The sequence below is a fragment of the Aristolochia californica genome, unplaced genomic scaffold (genome assembly GCF_029961685.1).
Source record: "Aristolochia californica isolate CCGP_79_NKW_82.1479 unplaced genomic scaffold, dmAriCali1.0.hap1 SCAF_13, whole genome shotgun sequence".
Lineage (NCBI taxonomy): Eukaryota > Viridiplantae > Streptophyta > Magnoliopsida > Piperales > Aristolochiaceae > Aristolochia > Aristolochia californica.
In genome coordinates, this window is record NW_027181804.1 from 6,720,991 (window position 1) to 6,744,473 (window position 23,483).

General features: G+C 37.7%; 2 protein-coding genes across 2 annotated transcripts; one reads left to right on the forward strand and one right to left on the reverse strand.

Moving 5' to 3' along the window:
• The first annotated feature begins 1,716 nt into the window (after positions 1 to 1,716).
• LOC137948640 (stress response protein nst1-like) lies at positions 1,717 to 3,851 on the forward strand. The gene has a single exon (XM_068794754.1). The coding sequence runs from the start codon at positions 2,187 to 2,189 to the stop codon at positions 3,480 to 3,482; it is 1,296 nt and encodes a 431-aa protein (XP_068650855.1). The 5' UTR covers positions 1,717 to 2,186; the 3' UTR covers positions 3,483 to 3,851.
• An 8,763-nt stretch (positions 3,852 to 12,614) lies between these two features.
• On the reverse strand, positions 12,615 to 21,740 carry LOC137948428 (sphingoid long-chain bases kinase 1-like). The gene is made up of 9 exons (XM_068794512.1): positions 21,315 to 21,740; positions 18,280 to 18,874; positions 17,744 to 18,112; positions 16,798 to 16,891; positions 16,672 to 16,709; positions 15,511 to 15,657; positions 14,862 to 14,961; positions 12,986 to 13,911; positions 12,615 to 12,895 (listed from the first exon to the last, which is right to left on the reverse strand). Exons 2-9 carry the CDS (start codon positions 18,694 to 18,696, stop codon positions 12,746 to 12,748), a joined length of 2,241 nt encoding a protein of 746 aa, XP_068650613.1. The 5' UTR covers positions 18,697 to 18,874; positions 21,315 to 21,740; the 3' UTR covers positions 12,615 to 12,745.
• Positions 21,741 to 23,483: the final 1,743 nt, after the last annotated feature.

A 23,483-nucleotide genomic window follows, 5' to 3' on the forward strand; every position in this document is an offset into this window, starting at 1 on the left:
CGAAAGTGGCATTTGAAGAAACCGAAAGCTTTTCAGAAAAATCAAATTCGAAACTAATTCATGAGTCTGTTATTTATGCGTTGAGAAAGCTCAGCAAAACATCTGAGGAAGCCTTGAAAATTTTCAGCTGGGTAGTAGAGAATAATGAGTCTCATGTTCAGGATTTTGGTTAACGAGGAATGGAACAAGGACCTCTGGTTCGTGCTTAAGGAGATGACTTTGAAGGGGTACCAATTAGACCAGGCGACTTATAAGACCCTTTCTAGCTGCTTTAGAACTGCGAAAATGGTAAATGAAGCCTCTGCGCTGAAGGAATTCTATACTCGACAGGAGAAGGGAGATCACGATGCTGTTGCAGTTGAAATTCTTCTCGAATCTGATTGGGGCGAAGCGGTTCGGAAGAAATTGGAAGAGGATGGCGTGCTTTCAGTATCTGAGACGACCGTGGTGAAGATTTTGAGGGAAATTCGTGGGCATTCATTTTTTAGGGAAATTCGCAGGGCTTAGCTTCACCCGGGCTGTCAACACAACTCCGTCGCATATAATAAGATGCTCAGGGTTCTCGCAAGGGAGGATTCCATTGATGAATTCTGGAATATGGTGAAGGAGATGAAAGAAGAAGGATTTGAGATCTGCATCGACACTTACGTTAAGATACTGACCAACTCCGTTACATATAATAAGATGACCTCACCATATCCATAACCATGCAGAAATCTTGGGCCTGTTTGTGATGCAAGAAAGGTACTGAAAAAGTTGAAATCAGCAGATGATTCAGGTAACAAATCGGTCGTCATCTGAGAATGAATCAACGAAACTGTGATTTGGATGGTCAGCTTTTTTAAAAAATGAATCTCCAATCTCAATCTCGAATGGGATTCTCAAGAAATAGAGTATATGAACAAACAAAGCAGAAAACTCATATTTTTAGAATTTAGACAATAACTTGATTTTGATTAATTATGGTTCAGAATTCTGCTGATGTTTGAATCTGAATGTCAATGATGGCTTCACTGCAAATATTTGCTTTTCAGCAACTTTTCAGGATTGTCAATTAGTCCTGATTGCCAGGGCATCTTCACAGGAGATCATTGTCTGTATAACGCATGACGAAATCCCATGAAAGAAGACGACGTGTGTAAAATGATGTTGGAAAGAACATTCAAGTTGATATTATGATAAGATAATTAAATATATGACATTGACTTTGATTAAAAAAACACATAAAATTAAATTTAAGTTTAAATCAGATTAAATATTTAATTTTAATAAAATTAATGTATAACCTTAGGTATAAAAGATTGTATTATAATACTATTTTTATATGAAGTATTATGTTATAAATTTTTAATTATATATTATGTTAAAATCAATATAATAAGTATGTAATATTATATTTTAATAATAAAAAATAAGTGTATATAATTATGAAATGTCTTAAAAATAATTAACTAGCTTATAATAAATTTTTATGTTAATGATAGGAAAAATATTTTGTTAGAAATTATAAAAAATTCATTAAAAATTAAATAAATTAATTCTTCAAATGACTTTATGTTATTAGAGGATAATTATTTGTATGGGATTCTGAGCAGCACGATACGCACTGGATTTCGAAGACGGGGAACCTCGGAGTCGAAGAATGCGCTGGGGGCGCACATTAGTCCTTGCTCCTGGTTTCACGTTATGTTAAAAAATGAGTACGAAAGAGTTCAGGAGGGTTCGCCATTAATAGTCCCGACCAAGTCGATTCCGAAAACAAGGTTTCAGTTTGCAAGTCAAAATTCACCATTTCTGCGCACAAGAGAACTAGGGTTTTCTCCAGGTGTCTCTGCGATCTCGAATATCTCCAGCTTCCTCCTGTACATTTCGTCGGACAGGTTAAGTCCGTAAGATATCCCTATGTTTGTTCCGACTCTTCAACCTCTGTATTAAAATTTCTAAGTTACTGCCTTTTTTTCCTTCATGTGTAATTTATTGTGGTTATGGTGGTGATTCACCAAAACAGTTGTATCGTACTATCCGATTCTCTTTTCCGATTGTTCAGTTGAGCCATTTTCTATACAAGGTTTCAATATCCAAAGTTCGTTTTTTCTCTTATAAGTGAGCTTGGTAGTTTCCAAACAAGAAAATCCGGTTGTTTTAAGTAAAGATTGAACATAGTTTGTGGGGAAATTTTGATCGATATGGATGGTAATTTATCGGGAGGCAATTTAGTGTCTGGTCCTTACGGAGTGTTGGATTTACATGGCCCTTTGCATTCCCACCAGCATCAGACTCACCAACAAAATCACCCGCACTCACTTCAACAACAGCATCTCCAACATGAGTTTCCCCTCTCCTCTAGGTCCCACATGCCTCATGAATCCAACCATGGTCTAGGAATGTTCAGAACATCCAAGAATTCGACCAGTGATGATGATGAACCCAGTTTCAATGAAGAAGACACCAGCAAGGGGAAAAAAAACTCCCCATGGCAGCGGATGAAATGGACTGATGATATGGTCCGCTTACTAATAACAATTGTATCTTATGTTGGGGAAGACACTAACTCTCCTGACAGTGGAAGAAGAAAAATTGTCCTTCTTCAAAAGAAAGGGAAATGGAAATCAGTTTCTCGGGTTATGGCTGCACGGGGTTATTTTGTGTCGCCACAGCAGTGTGAAGATAAGTTTAATGATCTTAACAAACGATACAAACGCCTTACCGATCTGCTTGGCCGTGGTACTTCTTGCAAGGTTGTTGAAAATCCTGCACTATTAGATTCTATGACTCATCTTTCTGAAAAAGCCAAGGAGGATGTCAGAAAGAGCTTAAGCTCAAAACATTTGTACTATGAGGAGATGTGTTCATACCATAATGGAAACCGGATAAATTTATTAGATGACCCATCTTTACAGCAATGTTTGCAGTCTGTTTTGAAAGGAAACAGTGAGCCGGACCATTGCAGAAATGGCGGGGAAGATCAAGATGAAGAAGATATGGATGATGGAGATGAATGTGGGGATGAGAATGTGAACTTGCAGAGTGGGTCATGTGCTAAAAGGATGATGTTGCATCATAACTTGGAGGAAGAAAACCTATGGGTCCCTGGTAATTCAAACTTCCATGAAGGTGCCAAACGGGTTTGTTCAGAAAGTCCGGCTGCTGGAATGAATGAAACAATGCAAAGGCAATGGATAAGGCAGCAACTCTTACATCTAGAAGAGCAGAAGTTGAATATTCAGATTCAAACTTTTGAATTAGAGAGTCAGAGATTTAAGTGGCAGAAATTTAGCCGGAAGAAGGAGAGGGAATTGGATAAGTTGAGGCTTGAAAATGAGAAGATGAAGCTTGAGAATGAGAGAATGCTTTTAGAGTTAAGAAAAAAGGAATTGGAAATTGAATATAAGATATCTGAGGCATCTACTGGTTCTGGCTCAATGGGAATAGATAGGCTGCGAGAGCAAACTGAAATTGATAGAGGAGAATGCATAAGGTGATATGGCAATTTTCAAGAACTTGTATTCTGGTTTCAATTGGTTGTGGTCTTCTTCCCTGTATAATCTAAGTAGATTTGATACCATGGGAGCTAGATTAGCTGTTGGATGTTGTTCAAGCCTTCAAGGCACTCTTTTAGACTACTAGAAGTTGTGAAGGTGAGTCTCATTTCAAATTTAACTCTTTGAATGAGTAAGTTGGTCATTGGCAGCTTGATGTCCTCGGTATTATTTGTATGGTCTCTAGGAAACTTCCTATATTTCCTGATATGAGTTTCTTGTCAAATATAATTTTCACAACAGGAAAGGCACTACCTAATTGGTTTCCCTTCTGCCTTGCATGATTCACAGTTGGTATGTGAAAATTTTATAATGATAGCTGTATTTGGAAACCATTTCTAAGTGCTACTTGTTTACAGCATACAAAATGTCATTGCAAGTGGTATGAACATTCTTTAAATTTGGAATTGAAAGTTTTCTGAACTTTTTATACTATTTTTCAACATGTGAATAACTAATTTCTGTTTAAATAGTAAAACTCCTGTTATTTAACCAATTCAGGCTTGTGGCCATTAATCTGACAATCCTTATTCTTTAAAACATGTCAAAGCTTTGAGACCTGATTAACTGATATCTGTAGAAGTTTTCTTCTGGTTAGCCTTGTTCTATGTTTAGGTCTGAACTTTTAAATCTGATTCTCAGTAACTGACACCAACCGGATTCATGACATGTGAAGGTCTTTCATGACTAGAGCTTCTTGCTCTTGGTCCTTCTCCAGAAAAATAAAAAGAAACTGGACCTAGCTGGTATATAATCACTTTTTTCCTTTTTGAAGAGATCTTTCAAGGGATGATTGATCACCTCAAAGGGGGATCAATATAGTTGATATTTTATAATTTTTAAGATGAGGAAGGGAAGGATTGTTAATGTGCCCCTCGCGGATGACAAGAGTCATATTTACTTTTGACAATCTGTGTTGGAGATTTCTAAGAGCATCGCTGGCTCATCAACATCCTCAGCTTTTCTTCTTCATCACCAACGTACTCTTACATCTATCTATCCTACGTTTTTCCTGTTGTTATCATCTTGTCAAGGAGCCCTGTAAACCATACTGAACCAAAACTACATATGAATTTCCAGAAGTGAAAGGGATGTTATCTGCCTCGTAATCTTCTCCTCTTGAATTACTTGAATGACTCTAGCTGAAGAAGGTGGTGTTGCAATGCTTGTTGCATATCAGTTTTTGTTGTTCTTGTTTGGTCCGTTATTTAATTTTAATTCAGTAGTTGGTTGCAAGGGGTTATTTCACGATTTCACCTATCTTCATGAGAATTCTGATCATATCACTGAAGTAGGCATGACAATGTCTATGACTCCATATCTGTATACCCTCCTACTTGGGTTGATTTCTTTCAAATACTCAACTAAATAGACTCGGTGGCGTGACTCTTACTTTGTTTTCTTGATTCAAAATTACAATTTTAGTCAAAAATTGTTACGGAAGTAATCGTAACAAAACTAGTTACATACTTTCATTTGTTTGGTTTTATTAAAACAATATAAAATATAAACAAAATAACAACTTTCCTGCTATAAATCAATTTACATGTGAAATCAAGCAAAGTTACCACTGTCTAGTTGAAATGTCAATTAATTGAGACATTGGAAGTTAGGTGTCTCTAATCTCAAACTAAAAGAAACAATTCAAACCTTTCTAATTTGAGAATTTTGAGAAAAATTCATTATTTGCTAGAATTTATAGAGACTAATCAGTGCAAATAGGTTATGAGGATTTAAACTTTGAATTAATTGTATTTCATTAACCAAACTTGGAACTGGATTTTGAGGAATTAAATTAACTTAAAAAATTAAACATTTCATATTAAGTAAATTCTATATAGCATTTTGGCTTCAGCTAAGTTGAGGATTAAAAGATTAGATGAATCTAAAATCTTAAGTTTAGATTGTTGAATCTAGTGTTCGTAGTGTTATTTATGTGAATTCATAGTCATAAGTTCAAACTTAGAGTATAATTATACCCACAACAAAGTGAATTGAATCAACAATATCAACAATCGATAAATTAAATATGTTGACATGAGCTTAGTTGTTAATTATTAATCTGCTATCTTTCAAGTCATGATGTTTGGGTATACTTGTGTAAACTGTTAATTAGGTGGTTACACATTGAGGGAAAAGTTATTTTGATAGAAAAATGAAAGTTTAATGTGACAGACCAAATTAGAAGATAATTAAAAAAAACTTTAGGCCATGCTACCATTACAGTCTATGTAGCCCAAAATAAGATTAAAAATAATTTCTTAGATGTTTGGTTACTCATAATGTCTTTTGCCTGGTTTATTAAATTATTTTAAAAATTTCTAAGCCAATAATATGAAAGATTATTGAAATTGATAGAGATAAATATAAACATAATGATAGAGATAAAGATAAAAGGTGATTGAAACATAGACAAACTCAAATTGTAAGCGATTGAATTAAAGACAAACTCAAATTGTATAGTTGTAATCACTTATTGTCTCTGTTGTAATTCTATAAATAGTGTATACCTGATAAATGATAATCACAACAATATTATTCTACATTCCTATATTCTACATGATATCAAACCCCCGATCGATTAATTAGAACCAGTCCATCATCGATGGAAATCCTTCTCGGAAGCAGCCACAACCGCTTGTTGCCGCCCATACATGGTACTTTTCTCTTCTCCTTCTTCGTATCTCTAAATATCTTTCTGTCATTGTAATACAATATTGTCGGTGATATTCTCCAAAAAAACAAAAAAATAAAAAAATTCCCTACCTCTGACCACCTCCTCCGTTTTTGAACCGACGACCATCCTCACTGTCACCGCACTGCTGCCCCTGATGCATTGGTCTTTGTTTGTCACCCCGCTGCCACCGCCCTCCCCCCTATCGGCGATACCCTCACTAGCGCTGCACCAAAACATCTCTTGGCTGAACCACAACAGATGAACATCGGTAGACCCCTATGCCGTCATTGGTCTTGGTTCGTCGCCTCGCCGCCACCACCACCACGATAACCCATCCCGTGCACATGAAGATCACCAACCTCTACCAATGTTGATGCTTTTTCCACACTTACCCGGACGATGCAATTTTGTCCGCCTCAACGACTACTAGTACAGTTGTTCTTTTCAACCTCTACCGATGTTGTTATTTTTCCTCATCTCTTCACTAAACGATACGATTCTGCCCACCTCTAGTGTTGCTGCTCTTCCTCTAGACGATGCAATTCCGTATGCCCCACCCATTGCTCTTCCACTAGACGATGTGATTATGTCCGCCCCAGCCGCTGCCCTTCCACCAGACGATGCGATTCTATCCGCCCCAACCGCTGCTCTTCCACCGAACAATGTGATTCTATCAGCCCCAGCCGTGGCCCTTCCACCGAACGATGAGATTCCGTCTGACCCAACCGCCTCCAGTGCCACTACTCTTCCTCCAGATGATGCAATTCTGTCTGCCCTAACCGCCTCCAGGGCCGCTGCTCTCTCCAAACCACTTGAGAGAACACGCTTCCTCTTTTTGAAGATCAAGATTAGACTTTCCACTCGGAGCTCCATCTTGCGGGGTCATGATAGAGACAAAGATAAAGATAAAAGATGATTGAAATAAAGACTAACTCAAATAGTACGTGATTGAATTAGAGACAAACTCAAATTGTAGAGTTGTAATCACATATTGTCTCTATTATAATTCTATAAATAGTATACACCTGATAAATGATACTCATAACAATATTATTTTACATTCCTATATTCTACACAAATTTATTGGTATAGACAAATTAGGTTGACAATGTCAATAGCCTTACTAGTAAGTACACCACTCGTGTACCACCTATTGCACGAGTCTGTACTAGAAGACACCTGACCACAGCGAGACCTACCATGTTGTGGTTGGCTAGGGAGTCATTTAGGACTAATTATTAATTAGGGTTTTGATGTCTATTTAAGGGCTTGTAATGTTTGAAAGATTATTGAACAGTGAATTGAGAAATCTTCCCTACTGCTCTATGTTCTCCCTCTCGGCTCTCTTTCCTTTCGTCTTCTTCTCTTCTTCTCTCTATTTTTTCTTTTCACCTCCTCACTACAGTAGCTTCATTCCCCTTCAAGTTTGGACCAGAGTCGAAGACTCCTTCGGTGCACAATCTCCTACATCAACAATCAACACCGTCAACTCCACCTTCCAATGTCTCAACTCCCAGTACGCCCTTGCTTCAAACCTTCTTGCCAAGATTCCAAGCACTCAAGACATTGTCATCGAGCCTCCCTCCTCTTTCTCCCTTTCCCTTTTCTGTCGATGATGTCTACAACCCTCGCCGGTGATACGTCCTATCATGCAGGCCATCATCGTTGACACCCAGAGCTCGTGTACACCATCCAACCTTCATCACGATGTAGAAGACGGCCGTAGAAGCCGTTGAAGAACTCACCACCGCAATCGGGAAGAAAAAGGGAGCTCACATGTGCGAATTCTACACGTGTAAGAAAACACAAAAACAAAGCCATTCCCACTCGAAGTCGATTTGCTCCATGTTTTAGCTCTAGCTCATTGCCTATCTTACGTACGTCAACTCAACTAATTCCAAATTGATTTTTTGTCTTAAATTGCACCAAATATCTATTTTGTGCTAGTCACTCTTAGTAAAACCCAATTGAGTAGATTTTCACGTTGAGACCCTTGATGATAAAAAAAACTCACGAGTTGATTGTAGCACATGTGTGAGCTCAATCTTTGATGTTAATTTTAGAGTTTAGCCTATGAGTGCAATCTACATCATTGCTTAATATTAACTCTTTCTTTACTTTAGTAGTATCTGCACTTTTAATTTGCAATTTCATTTATTTGAATCTTCACTAGTCACAAACAAGCTAATAAATAATTATTAATTAACCTTAACATGCTAAGTTTACTTGCCAGGATCCACTAATAAATGCATTAGTGTAGTGGTCGCATCATGCCAAATGTTGCTTCATCTTCCATTTTTAACAACAAAGATAGCACACTCAAGAAAATCTTAGAACAGTTGGGCACCATCAATGATAGGCTCAGCTCAGCACCCTAGAGGTTCGGTCCTTGAAAGGGAAAAATCTTGTAGATGTTAGGTCTCTTATGGGGTTATGATATTGAAAATGAGAAATTTGTCTATACGTGCCCTCACATATTCTCTCCTTCTATGAACCATACCTCCTATATTTAGCGCCATAAGGGCCTGAAGACAAAAATGTGGAAACACATAATGGTCGAGGCCCCTATATTTGATGGTCGCTTAGACCCATAGGTATTTTCCACATAGATGGACAAAATTTTCAAGTGGTACAAGCTATCTGAGTATAGAAAAGTCAAGTTCGCAAATATGAAATTAACAAGCGCCGCTCAACTTTTCTGGGAAAATGTCAAGAAGGATACGCGAGGAAAAGTGAACCTCCTATTACTCATTGGGAGTGTTGATTTTCAGGACTTTATAGATTTAACTCATGGGAAAAAAAGGGACTCATTAGGAGAAAACAAGAGGAAGAAAAGGTTATGGACTATTGTCCTAACGCTTCCCCAAAAGTTCAATTTCCAAAATGGCAAAAAATACCGAACAGACGTGTCTCTGTAAGTGGCAATGGAGTTGGTGTTTCTGAAGGAATGAATAACATAGCAGGTACGACTTGTTGTTGTGGTAGCTGTCAAAGTTCCCGGTAAGATAAGCAATGATTAAAACAGCACTGGGATAAGCTACAAATCAACAACTTTCAACAACCTTCCTTGTATATGCAGCAACAAAGATAGCAAGATGCAACTGCTTTAATTAGAATGGACGAGATTGACGAGATTGATGAAGATACCACCAGTTGTTGGGTGCTGGAAATAGTAAATATGCCAACCAGAGATCTCGATTGGATATGATCTGGATACAAGTTCCAAACAACTTCCAGTAGAATACGATCTGGAAGATATGTTAACCAACCGAGCAAAGTTGCATGAGATATGAATTTTTGAAGGATTGATTAACTTTCCAAATTTTGTGCACAAAGTTACCAATCTGCTAACCAGCAACTTCCGAGTTTAAATGACTGCTCTGTTGCTCTGAAAAAAAATGTCGGTGTCTTCTTTTCCATATTCACAGCTTGCTTATATCTTGTCTGCATATTCAGATGATGACTTTCGTCCAACAATCTTCTAGCATATGACTTGTTGGATGAAGAAATTATGTCATAGATGAAAGATACAAGATCAATCAACAACCAGCCGATTATCAGGCTATGTGGAACCAAGATTAGTAGACGGAGATCAATCAGCTCTGTAACTGAGTCTTCCACTTGTAGATTATCGCCCAACGAAGACAAAGCAATCTAGCTAAACCAAAACAGCTGGATAAACAATAGCAAAGCAATACGACTTACAGAAGGGAGAGATGCCAGCAATTTTCCAAAAAATAGTCTTGACTTGCTAGTGTAGTAATGAAGTTTGATCTTTAGATTCTCGGGGGCCAATCTCAGGTCGATGCCATTCAAAGAAGAAGAAAAATTCGATTAGCAGTGCGTGAATTTTTGGCTATCCAGAATCAAATATCAGAGCAACTAAAGTAGATACCTAGCCGATGTTGCGAGAAAAAAATCCCAAAGAGATTAGATGTTAGAGACGCCATGAGAATATTGTTGATTGATTTCAATGAACCGAGATCTCCAATTGCTGTGAGAAAGCGTTGCTTTCTGAATATTATCCAAAGCAATACAATCTACACAAGGTTTGGTGAAGCACCTCTTGCACTTGATGGTGAAGTAGAATGTTTTGCAGTTTAGCGAGCAGTAGGAAAAAATGACTAACAAAATCAAAACGAATTCCAATAACTCTAAAAAGGAACATTAATAAGAGAAAATAAAAATAATGGGTTTAATTATACTAATTATGATACCACGTTGATTTTCAAGAGTCCATGGATTGAACTCATGGAGAAAAAAAAAAGGACTCATTGGGAGAAAATAGGAGGAAGAAGAGGTTATAGACTTATTGTCTTAACCCTTCTCGATAAGCTCAATTTATAGATTAATGAAACTATAATATTATAATAATGCCCCCTGGAACTTCAGATAATTACGTCAATGACATCTCTATGATATGACTCTTTATTTACCATCTTGTCATCACTATATAGGCCTATAGGCCTTTTCCTTGGTTTGTGGGCCTTGAGCCCATCTTCCACATCTCTTGGATTTGTGGGCCTTCCTTGGTCATATAAGATTGAGCCCATCTTCTAACACACTTGGATGTGTGGGCCTTCCTTGGTCATGTGGACTTGGGCCCATCTTCCAACCGGGAGGAAATGAAACTCAAGCTCTAGACAAAATACATTCCCCCTCTTATAGAAACACTCTTCTAAACTGTGGCACAATCTTAGGCAGGGAAATAAGTCAGTCACTGAGTATGTTGCTCAATTTGATGAGTTCCGAATACAGTGTTCTATCATGGAACACGAGGTGATAACTTTTGAGCAGGTCCGAAAAGGCTTCAATGATGACCTTAGGCGTGAGATGATACTTTGGGGTGTCACCACCATGGAGGATACTTACACACTTGCCCATAATTACGAGTTAGCCTCTAAATTTCAGCCCACACGTGGATACACTACCTTTTGGGTCCCCCACCGCCAATCCTCGAGTCCCAACAAATTCAATTTTAGGGCTCCCCGCCGAAGACTAAATCGCAACTTGGACCTCTCTACATCAAGGGTAGGGAAATAAATGTCAAAATTCAATTTAAGTACTCGATGTCACAAGTGTCAAAGATTTGGATACATCACATCCAATTGTAACACTCAACCCTTCTTATCAAGGATCAAGAGTACTCCCAGGAAGACCAAGAAAATGTGGAGTACGATTCTGACCCCACCAAGCTTGATCTCTTAGATGAGACATGTGAAGAAAGTACAACCACTTTGAATTGTGTCTAGCCCACTCACACTTCCCACCCATAGATTGAATATTGTCCAATGTGTGTTGACTCAGCCCAAAGAGTCTGATGACTGGCATCAAACTACTATCTTTCATATTTACATAAAGTGTGGAGTTAAGTGTTGCAAAGTCATCGTTGATTGCGGCAGTTGCATCAATGTCGTTTCATCCTACACCATTGTCTACCTTGGCCTTAAGATTGTTCCACATCCCAAACCTTATTGAGTTTCATGGGTTGATGACACTTCCATTTCTATTGAGGGTAGGTATCTCGTCCCCATTCAATTCCTTGAATACAAGAAAAACATTTTGTGTGATGTAATTATTATGGATGTGGGCCATATCATTTTGGGCAAACCTTGGTTGTACGATTAAGATGTTACCGTGCTCTAATATTTGCTCCATATTCAACAAAAAGACCATCTACCTTAAATGACTGCCACCAAAACATGTTATGTTAAGCAAAACACAATCAAACTCCCAAAAAAAAACCTTGCATTTTATTAATCCCAAGGATTTTGAACAAGAAATACTGCATGATTCTACAGCAAAACAACCGTAAATTCCTAACCAGAGGTTGAGTCTATATTATTGGAATTCCAAGATGTCTTTCTCGAGGAGCTTCCAAATATATGTGTGATATATCCAACACGCCATAAAAAAACCAGACACATGGCATTTCTTTTTCATCGTCGCTCATTAGTAGTAAACGGTTTATGTTTCTTTTTCTTTCAGGATGTTGGTTATGTTTGCTGAGCGCGGTGGTTGGTTTTGCTTTGGATGATGTTTCCAGCACACATGACGGATACTTCGTTCTCCATATGGCATAGACACTGACATTGGCATGGCCTATGCGTGCATCACCAGGAAAGAGCGAAGGTGGATTAGAAAATAAAAAAAGTGCCATTAAATACTAAAATGCTTTATAATACAGGTGTGTACCTCAACAAAACAATGCTAGGTGAACCCAAAACAAAGGGATCAAGTCCCCATCACTCCCACTACGTATCAAATGAACGGCAGATTGTACGTAACGAATGCAGAGGTGACAGACACAGGAGGAAAAAATCACTCCAAGCTGCTGTGTGAATCGCAGTAAACTTACAGGAACCTCAACGAACAGGTGCAAAAGGAAATGCAGGATATAAAAACAAATTTCTATATATAGATGCTTCAAAATGTGAATGCTCTGAATAATCCACTTCTACATCTCAAGAGCAGTTGTTAGAAATGAAAACAGAGCACGCACCTCCTCTTCAAAAGCACATGAAAATGTCTATACACGTTCATTGGCAGGTCGTCCAATTAGTCTGCACTGCTCCGGAAGCAAAGATGAGATCACCTGCCCATTTGTTGAGAGCAGTTCTCCATCAATTCCACAGCCGTTATGAGTATTTTTACCAGCTTTGAGCTTCACGGACTTGACCTGGAGCACAAATGAAAGATTCTCGAGTTTCAACAGCAGCAAAATATAGAAGAAAACACAAAAAATAAGAAACTCAGTTTCATACTGTACCTTCACATACTCCACATAGGGCAGTGACAGGTGCTGGCCAAATTGCAACTGCAAGAAAAATCTTAACAATCTCAACCGACCACTGCCATGAACCAAAAGCAAGTCCAACGTGTTGTCATCAAACTCAGCTTCTGGTGCAACCACCTGAGAGCTCAAACTTTGTACTGTCTTACACGAATGGTTGCACACTAAAACACCCAAGAAGTGCCCCTTCTTGACAACCCATTTTTCTTCAAGCTTTGGTTCAACCTCTTTTGCCAAGCGTACTTCGTCTTCTTGGGGACGTGGTAGCTCAATTGGGTGCTCATCCACCCAATTAGGCTCTCTATCCCACTTGGGTTCAGTATCCCAATTGGGGCCTGGATCAGATATGGTAGAAGAAATATCTTCTTTGTCATTCACAGATGTGTTAGCCCATGAAGTTCTAGAATCATTTACAGCAGTTAAACTAGTCCAACCCTTGTCGGTCCTAGACTTTGATCTAGTCCTTGGCCAGTTAGGGGTGGTAGAAAGAGGTATTGGGGGATGAATTACTTTATCTGGCTCAGTTATATGATGATTATTTCTTCCCATGGATAATCTTTTGGATTTTGGGTCAAGGCCCCGCACATACTCAGATGGCTCACTACTAGCAAGTGTGCTGCAAGTGGTGTCTAAGTCTCCAGACATTCGACTAGGTGTCATTATTGCATCTATGCTGGACAAGCTAGAGGCCCTTGGGATTCCCTCTGCGTTTGATCTCTTCATGATGTCAAGGACTTCATATTCTGTTGAAACTTGCTCCTTAGGACCTGAAGCTGGCTTTGATACAGGAAGATACTCTACCTCAAAATTGTACTTCGGCAAGCACAAAAATTTGAGAACCCCAGCCACAAAGTAGCGGAGAGGACCAAAACGCTTTTGATATTTCTCTGAAAGCTCCAGGACTTCAAAACAACAATAATAACATCTCTCACACAATGTGAAAACAAACCTTTCCCTTTTTATATTATAAGTTATAGGCCTAGAATTGATGTTATGGTGATTAGTTAACAGCACTCTTGAGCATTTTCATGAAACAACAAGTGCAGTCAAACTATTCAAAAAAAGAATGCAAATGACATAAAAAACTATAAATAGCACAATCTACAACCAGAAACTTATTTGTTATCATACGATTTAACAAGCCAATACTTGTGAAATCATAATGACTGTCAGTGGCTGTAGGAAAGCAATAGGAGGAAATGGAAGCTGAGACTCAAGTCCAGCGAACAATTTTTTCTGTTTATACGAGTATGTTGTATTTACGACAATGATATTATTTTCATTTCATCATTAAAAGACAAAACTAAGAAAAATATCTAAAAGAATTTCAAACATGAATGCATAAGACAAGAAGAAGATGTAGAGTAAGAGGTTTTAAGTCATGTTTAAATTGAAAATTGATTGAATTAGTTCCATATTCCTTTTTTTTCTCAAGGAATAGTTGAGGTAAAGATAACTTTTTCACACTAGTCTTTTGCAGGCCTAATAAGCTGCTCCCTGAATTTCCATTGGCTCAAGAGGACAAAGAACCAGACAAGGATTTTAAACCAACAGCCATGACCAAACAGATAATCTCATTTTAATTAAAAGAATAATGAAGAACATGAATTACCAATATCTCTAGGCATCAGAAAGGGGCAGTCATGTTTAGATTTTTTCTTTAAATGTTGATTAGACATGCACGCACACCCTTACCCTGGTAAGACATGAAGTGACGACCTTAACCCTATAAAGCCAACAAGTGACCATTGGGCCAAAGGCCCAAGTCACATAGAAGAACGCATAGATTTCTGCAATGAACATGACAAATACTAGGCTACAAAATACTCAAAGACTTAACCATGAAACTTACCATCACTAACAAAACCAAAGTACGAAACTGTCATCCCAAAATGAATTACACCTGTTTGTATCCATTCAACAGCAAAAACATCTGTTGCAGTAAGCCCTCCCTATCCACCAAAAATAACAACAAGAATGTTCAATCCATAAGAAATGAGTGAAAATTTTAAGATGGTGACTACAGTATACAAATTTGTAAAAGAAAGTTTAAATATATCTTGTTATATTACTTTGGCCATGACGAGTTAACCTAGAAAGATCACATATATAGAAATATAAATTTGGTTGATTCCTTATACAACTGAAAAAAAATATTTGAATAGCACCATAAAAATATAGCCATCCAATTTGAACAATTGAATCAAGAGGACCAAAAGCTGAATAGAGCATCTTGAACTTCATGTGGAGTTGAAAATGATGATATTAAGAATAAAGGAGTTGCTTTACTTTTTCTTTTTAAGAAGAAGAAGAAGCAACAGTATTAAAATGACAGTAACAAGCAGTAATTTCCATGAAAGAGAGAAACTAAAATGACAGGTGAAGATTTTCAGGAATACTAGATAACAAGAGAACGATGAAAGAGTATGCCCAAAGATTGGGACTAATTGCACTCTCATCAGGGGAGAAGAATAACTAGATAGTTAACAAATTTTCAATACCTTTACGATAGTTATTGCCGCAGAAACGGGATCTCTCACTCCCAAGACAGTCCAAACAAGTGAATTATCAGAACCCGCAGGAATAATTCCAATTGGAATTGATATTGCTTCCTTTTGGTCATGCCTACTAAGTAGACCATTTAGAACCTACATGAACATGTTGACCATATAAAGATTAAGAAACTTAAACAGTCAGAAAGTAAATTTTTGTCACTTCTTTGAACAACTTGAAGCATCATTAACCAGTAAAATAAAAATACATTAGAATTTACACCTAAAAAATATATTAATTATCTTCAATTGGTAAGTGGAGTTGCAGTTATAAGTAGTGAAAGCAAATAAACCAACATCAATTATCCAATTTTAACTGTAGGCATGGTAATTTCTAATTTTAGTCCCTTACTCATGCTCATGGAAATTAGCTTTTCTAGTTGAAACAGAAGTTAGTTAGATTGCCTTCATTTGTTCAGCAGACTGTTGCACCTCAAAGAGTATATGGATTAGGCATGATTATTGCAAGATTGAAAGGCATGATATAGACCAATATCCTTCTTATCAAATATCAAATTCTCGAAAAAGTTATTCTTAAATGTAAACAAAGGTTTCATGACATATAAGTGGGTTATAATAGAAGACTTAAAGAGAAAGTAGAGAGGATGGATTAGCAAGAAAGCTCTCTCAACTTATACATCAATATGTATCAGAACTTTAGCAGTCCCCACCTACGAGCAAGAATCAATGTAAACTTCACTTTGTTTTTTTTTTTTTCCTTCAGTTAGCTTTAGATCTCGTAAAAATCAAAATATAGTTCATAATAAATCGAATTTGAATTTTGCTTTTTTAAACGGCAAAGAGTAACATTAGCAAATAAATAAAATTTTAAGCCAAGGATCACATTGGAAAAACTAGGAGTAAATGAGAAAAGTGGGAGAATAATGAATTGTTATACATCTTTGGGTAACATCATAAAGAAACATATATTCAAGAAAACATTACAGCAAAACACAGCAACAGGCATTGGCCTTTGCAACAATTATGAAAGTGAATGCCTTTCCAGTACAATTTGAAACATAAGAAAGAAAGAGTCTTTCAAAGAGAGAGAGAGAGAGAGAAGAGGAAGATAGAAAGACAATTAAGTAACAAGAGCAGCAGATGACTAACCTCATTTACAATTCCATCACCTCCAACACATATAATTCCTAAAAGAACAAAAGGCAGAAAGATAAGAACCTGAAAATTCTCAGAAAACAAATAGAAAGGCAAAATAAAAACATGAGGTAATAATACCATCTGGGCATGTACTGAAGTCAACATTATAGGCAAGGTTTCGAGCATGACCAGCAGATGTTGTTTTAATTACTTCCATCTTGAACCCTGCAAGCTGTCACAAATTTGCAAATCAATTTAATTCAAAATCAGTTTTCAACATTTATGAATACCATGTCCAACACAATGAAACCGATAGGTAACAGGAATTTCCATGACCATATCATACAATGCAGTGCTCAAAGAATTCCAGAAGTTGCTAAAGTTCCCAACAGGTTTAAGCAAATATTATATGTACCAAAATGTTTTCAAATCCAGCAACTTCCAGTCTCCTCAGGCTCACCATGATTGGTTGCCCACTATCGTGGAATTCATGGATTTTGTTGGTGTATGCCTCTAAGAAAGAAGATTTTAGGTTAATGAACTCAATCTAGATAACAACAAAAGAATAAGCTTAATAGTAAATAAATGCTTCTAAACAGCATATTAAAGGTATTATAAAAGTATAAAAGACTTTAATTTTGGCATATAAAATAATATTCATAGCAAGATTTGTATCCCGATGAATTTCACAATCAATTTTTTGCAATTATAATGTCATCATGAAGGTTTTCATTTTTTATTTATTAAATGTTTTTGCTGATGTAAACTTTTTGTCAGTCAGATGTTATCGAGGTTATGTAGTTGCTTCTACAGGCTATAAAAAGTTTTATTTTATAGACTTTCTAAACAAATGGGCAACATTTGTAATATAACAGAACTTACAAACAAAGTCTAATCCAACAGAAATGACTGGCATCTTAGAAGGAAATACCCTGAGTATAGATTCTGCATTAAGAATTAATTGCAAGTGACCAGCATGAACTTGAAGTAGGCAGATAATGTGATAACTAAAGCATATGCAGAGAATAAGAATATTTTGGAATAGTATCAAATTGGAATTTAAGTTGGTCAAGGAGAAAGAGACCTTAAATATTGGTTCAACTTTTCCATGAAAAACTTTACTTGATCGACCACGCCCAGACCGTGGATTTAGTATTACAAGCACGGTCGGAGGGCTCTTGCATTTAATATGAGGTTCAGGTGGAAAATTATCAACAACCATAATGCTTCCCTGTTTCTTGGAGGACACCAACGGATGCGGCAACAAGTTGACATAGCACTGTTGATCGGCAAAGCCACTAACCCATTGCACGGCATCTTCCACACTGGAAGCCACAAAACGAAAGTCCTTACGTGTTCTCTGGGGCTTAAAGAGGCAAGATAAACCACAGGATCTCCTTCTTATGGGGTATGAATGTATGGTAAAATGCCTAACACCAGCATTGTAAGAAACCTGTCAAAGTCAAACCACTGCAGAATGAGAGAGAGAAACAGAGAGAGAGAGAAAGAGAGAGAAGGGGGGAGAGAGAAGAGGGAGAGAGAGAAGGGGGGAGAGACAGAATTGTGCATGCTAGATAGAGAATCTCATAGATAGAGAAAATGTGTGTATTGTACACTTACAGAAATAACATCATCAAGATGCAAAATATGACAACCCCAAATGACAGCCCTGCTTGTAAGTTTTGCATCAGGTGTAACCTGGTTCTCAATGTCTGTTTGCACATCAGTACTTGCACCACTCTTATCCAGTGTCAACTTTCCAGAAAACACTTCATACCCCAACAAATCAGACTGCTCATCTCCTATATCAATACAATGTTCCTGCACCTTTACTTTTTCTGGATCTTCACTAGTTATATTATCAGCATTTTGCTTTGAAGATTTTAATTTTCCACGTTTTTCTGGAAACACAGTTGGGGAGGCTTGCTGCCCACTTGATATTTGGGAACACTTATTGCCCAAACGACCAAGTGATGGATGTGGCAATACCACTCTCAAGGACGTAACATTTCGAGGAAGACACCCAGTCTTCTGCATCTCAGACCTCTAGCAAAGACCACCACAAATTCTACGTCCCAGAATGAACCTCTTACGTGAATTGGAATATAAGGTTCCTCCACTGATCCAACAAAAATGATCCAGCATAATAGTGAAGACTGCACTAGAACAGTTGCACAGAGTTTACAACGTGATGTGAATGACCAGCTTCTTTATGCTGGCAAATGCAAGTAGAACAGCATTAGCTCCTCCATGACTCCACAAGTTTTAAAAATTTAAAGATCAAAACTCAGCCAGTTTCACCAAGCAAAGGCAACCATTGAAACACCTATTTCCAACAACAACCATGTCCTTGAACTAGAAAATAAATAGAAGAAAACATTTTTCTTAAACTTCATTCCAATAAATGGATACAAGACATTCATTTCAACTCCTCTTCATTGAACATATATATTCAGAAATTTAGTTGAGGCATGTTTATCAAGTAATTCAAAAAAAAGAACTAACTGATGCCAAGTAACATATCCATTCTTTCTTCATTATTAGAAATACCATCATACTTTTTTACCACAAGTAAGTTCATTTTCAACAAACAATAGGCCCTCACCAATTTAAGAAATTACAGCTTTCTCCAAATACTCTTCTTGTGTTGAAAAAATGCCATTAAGAAATTGCGAAAAAAAAAAACAGAAAAGGCTTGAGATTGATAGGACAAATTGTATTAGCAGCATTACAACAGTGGTGAATTATTCCATCTCAATGTGATTTCTCAGTTTGGTGATATTCCAACTTTTTTTTTGTGTTAATGTCTAGACTGATACATGGTAAACATCTGGAGCATTGGAGAGTACAAGCACCATTAACAGAAGATGAGGGTGGTAGGGACGAGAATGTTAAAGGCTGTGTAAAAAATCCGGCAAGCAGAAAATTTAGAAATTAAAAAGTCAAACAAGAAAATTTAAAGAGTATTTTTTTATATAATTTTAGTATGTTCTATAAAGACCCACACGGGCACTCTTTAGGAGGGTTCCAGCAATGTTAAGCAAGGACTACAATAAAAAAAGAAAAAGGCCTAAAATACCATGGACTACATGTGGCAACCGCACAGCATAGATCTAGCGATGTAGCAAAAAACGAGAGCATGATCAAGTAGCCAGTGGCAACATGACTGTGGTAAAGCTTTTATGCTGATGATAAAACATTTTTGAGAAGTTAAATATATCTAAAGTCTCAGGTTCAAATGACAATAAAGCAGAATTTGGATGGAAATATCTTAACATCTACTGATAAAGTTAGCCTAATGTCAAAGTAGGATTTAGTAGTAAATCTAAAATTAAATAAAGCCCCATTCTAGTGATTTATCACAACCCCCATCCTCTATGCTATGTTGTCTGCTTGGGTAAAAATATGGGATGAGATATAAAGTATAAAGGACATAACCTGTATGGTGGCAGTTTTACTGACCAGACTTAGAAGAAACATGGCTAATAAAAAACTTTCAGAGGCAAGAGCTTCATAATTTTTACCCACCCACAGCTTCCACTCTGACCTAACCGGAAGCAAGCACAAAAAAGATTTTGATATCATCAACGATGGAAGAACCAAAAGGAACTCAATTTGCACATTTGCCACAAGAAATTCCTAACAGTGGCACCTAAAAGTGCTCTATTGAACAATTTGAAACATAATTTTAACCATTTAGAAGAAAGACAACATAGAGCGGGAGTAATTAACATGGCCACAAAAATCATTGACAAGCAAATGAAAACTGGTAATGATAACCTCAATAAACATAGAGGGAAAAATAGTACATCAGTGTGGTAGAATTATAAAGCAAAAAAGTGCTGAAGGAAACTCTTCAGTTTTTTTTTTTTTTTTTTTGGCCACCAATTTGAAACTTTAAAAGCTATTAATCAAGTGTTTCCAAGATTTCAGCTAATGGACGTCATACTTTATGCAGAACTGAAGCAAATCCAGCACTGGTGTACTATCCAAAATGAGTTTTTTGCCATAGAAACACCTATCGTAAAGGTATTGCTTTCATCCAATCAGCTAGCAGTCAGAGCCTAATCCCGATACTTTTTAGGGAGGGGACCGCTGTGGAAAGGCTGAGAAACTGAAAAGGTGTTGGATGGAAAATATATTATCATAATTTTCCAGTGAGAATTCTTCAGCGACAAAGCAATTCTGCATTCAGGCTTGAAGAAATATGCCAACAAAATCAATCGATGCATCGGTCTAACCAAGCGTGCGCGAAATAATAATTAAAATTAATAATTAACATCAAACCTTTCAGACAATAAGCACTATTAACAGAAAACATAATAAATTTCAAAACGACTCACTTTACAAAACAAATTCTATCCATTATAAATCCATCAAATATAGCTAGTTCTGGCAATGTAAATTTCAGGTCGTCGTCAACCAAAAGGATACAGAAATCCTCACAGACAGCAACTCTCGTGGAAGCGAAATAGAAAGATCCCACTCACAAAAAAAAAAAAGGAATAAAAACAAAGAGCGGCACACAACCAAGCCTCTGAATTACCTTAATAATCGGGAAAAAATGCAACAACCAACAGGGAAATCTCAAAGTGCTGTATAGACTCCAAATTGTGCCCAAAATAAAAATAAAAAATAAATAGAAAAACAGAAACCTGCAAATAAGCTCCGGTTAGCTCAGCTCGATATCCCAGCTGAAGAGGATCTCGTTCTACAAATCAAATCGCCGGCCAAATCTCGAAAACCCTAGCTCCGGCGATGAAGGCTGAGGACAGCATGCGAGCGGAAGAGATAGAGAGTGATGTCGAGAAGAGCACAGACGAGTACGAAACCAAAAAAAGAAAGAAAAGTAAAAAAAACGTGTCGGACGAAGCGACGACGTCGGTCGGAGTATGAGAAATGAATTGATTGGGTTTTCTTCCTTTTCTTTTCCCCTCCTCGCTTCTCTTTTTCTCCCTTGCTGCTCTCCCTTTTCTCTCCGCCCCTCCTTGACTACTTTTTCGTCCTCCCCCCTCTTTTTCGCGGTGTCACCGTGACGCCGTGATCGTCAACCACTGCGAACCAAAAATGGCGTCGCTACTATGGCGATAGTTATAAAAATTGCATACAGTAGAGCGTGAGAGAAATCAGACGAAGACGACGTGAATTCGTAAAGGCCAAAAGCTTAACTGGAAAAAAAATAATTACAGTGAGTGGAGTGCCTGTTCCTCCCGCTGAATTCAATATCTCATTTTCACATTTTCATTTTTTCCCCGCGTGAAAACTAATTCCACCCGCCGTAAGAACCCACAGTTCGTTTTTCCCAACTACGCCGACCTGCTCCGATCAGTTTCGAAGAAAGACCATTTGGCAAGTCAGCGTTTTAAGGTACGGAGAATTTGAACTCCTCCTTCTCAGCTCAAATTTGCTCGTGTCTTACTTTAAAAAGTTTTTATAAAATAAAATAAAATATCTCGTGATTTTAGATTAAATCTCTGCCTATTTAACCTGAACCGAGTTCGCAATGGTAGGCCCCACGGATAACTTGTTTTCTACTTAATCAGTAAAAAACAAATATATAATCTACCGTCGGATCGATTCACATGCCCATTTATATCGTGAACGTCCGTCATCTGGTACTCGCTGACGTCGACTTCCGTTGGGCCCACCTACTATCCTATCACTTAGTAGGTGTAGGATCCCTTTTCACCGTACCCTGTACCACGTGTAATATCACAGTTCCGTAATACCATTCGTGCGTGAAATAAATGACGACAGACTCTCAGTCAAAAATAAAATACAATAATTAATTTTTAATAATAAGAAAATCATGGACCATGGCCACGTGGTGGTTAAATATTTTAATTTACTTTTTATTTATTACATAGCCGTTGCCCTTTAAAGTCATAGACCAAATCTCAACAACCTTGAACTAATCCTTGTTTGTAATAAAAAGAGAAATAGCTAGGCCCACTTTAATAGGACGATCACATCCGTCCATCGAATCGATGCAGATTTCCGGGGACGGCGGAATTTCCGACGCCTGAGTTGTCTTGACTCCCCGCTTTTCACTCTAAACATAAAGAAAATTATGAGTTGGCGTGCCGTAACGGAACGAAGGACGTCCGCTGTTACCAACATACCCTTGCAATTTAAAAACAACATGTATATAATCGAGGGTAAATACGGAAATGTCTAGTTCGGTTACTCGGTTTTAATTAATTAAAGAGCGAAAAAGGCGGGATATGATTAAAAGAAGGTTTATTAATATTATCTGTGATTAATACTTGGTTTTACGCTACAGAGACGGCGGGGAGGTGTGTGGGGTCGCAATAGACACATGGATGGAGTTGGTGCCAACCGTATTAAATGATTTCTTGTTTTAGGTTTTTGGCAGATAGGGGCACGCGGATGGGGTGTCTCGACCGGGTTAGCACACGCGCGTGCCACGGACAGTGATGTGTGGTGCCGTTATAGATTGGGTGGCAATATTGGGACCCTACCCGGACCGGCGGCTTGGATAGGTTTCACTTTGATCGAATTTGTAGATTAAACCGACGAATTGACTGACTTGAGGCCCAAAAGCCATAAAAAAATCCGGACTTTGGAGGTTCGTGTTTGTCGCCTACTTAATTTGGTTGATGGGGTCAATTTCCGTGGAACACGCAGGACAAGTGGTCCGTGGGTTTACAGAGAGACGGGGAGGAGCTGCCCACCTTCCCCCTTTCTTCCTTGGTTGACCGGGTTCAATCGGACAGCTCGCCCCTATTTGAGTCGGTATTAGGTGAGACCCAAAATATTTTACGATAGACCCAAAATCATACTTTATTTTACGATAGACCCAA

Bases quoted from the DNA above. Each gene is read 5' to 3' on its own strand.
- LOC137948640 (XM_068794754.1), top strand. From the start codon at position 2,187: ATGGATGGTAATTTATCGGGAGGCAATTTAGTGTCTGGTCCTTACGGA.
- LOC137948428 (XM_068794512.1), bottom strand. From the start codon at position 18,696: ATGCAGAAGACTGGGTGTCTTCCTCGAAATGTTACGTCCTTGAGAGTG. The intron at 16,710-16,797 runs GTATTATTACCT...TTGTTCTTTTAG, and splicing joins CTTCAGTACATGCCCAGATG to GAATTATATGTGTTGGAGGT. The intron at 15,658-16,671 runs GTTAGTCATCTG...ATGTTCATGTAG, and splicing joins GTGATGGAATTGTAAATGAG to GTTCTAAATGGTCTACTTAG.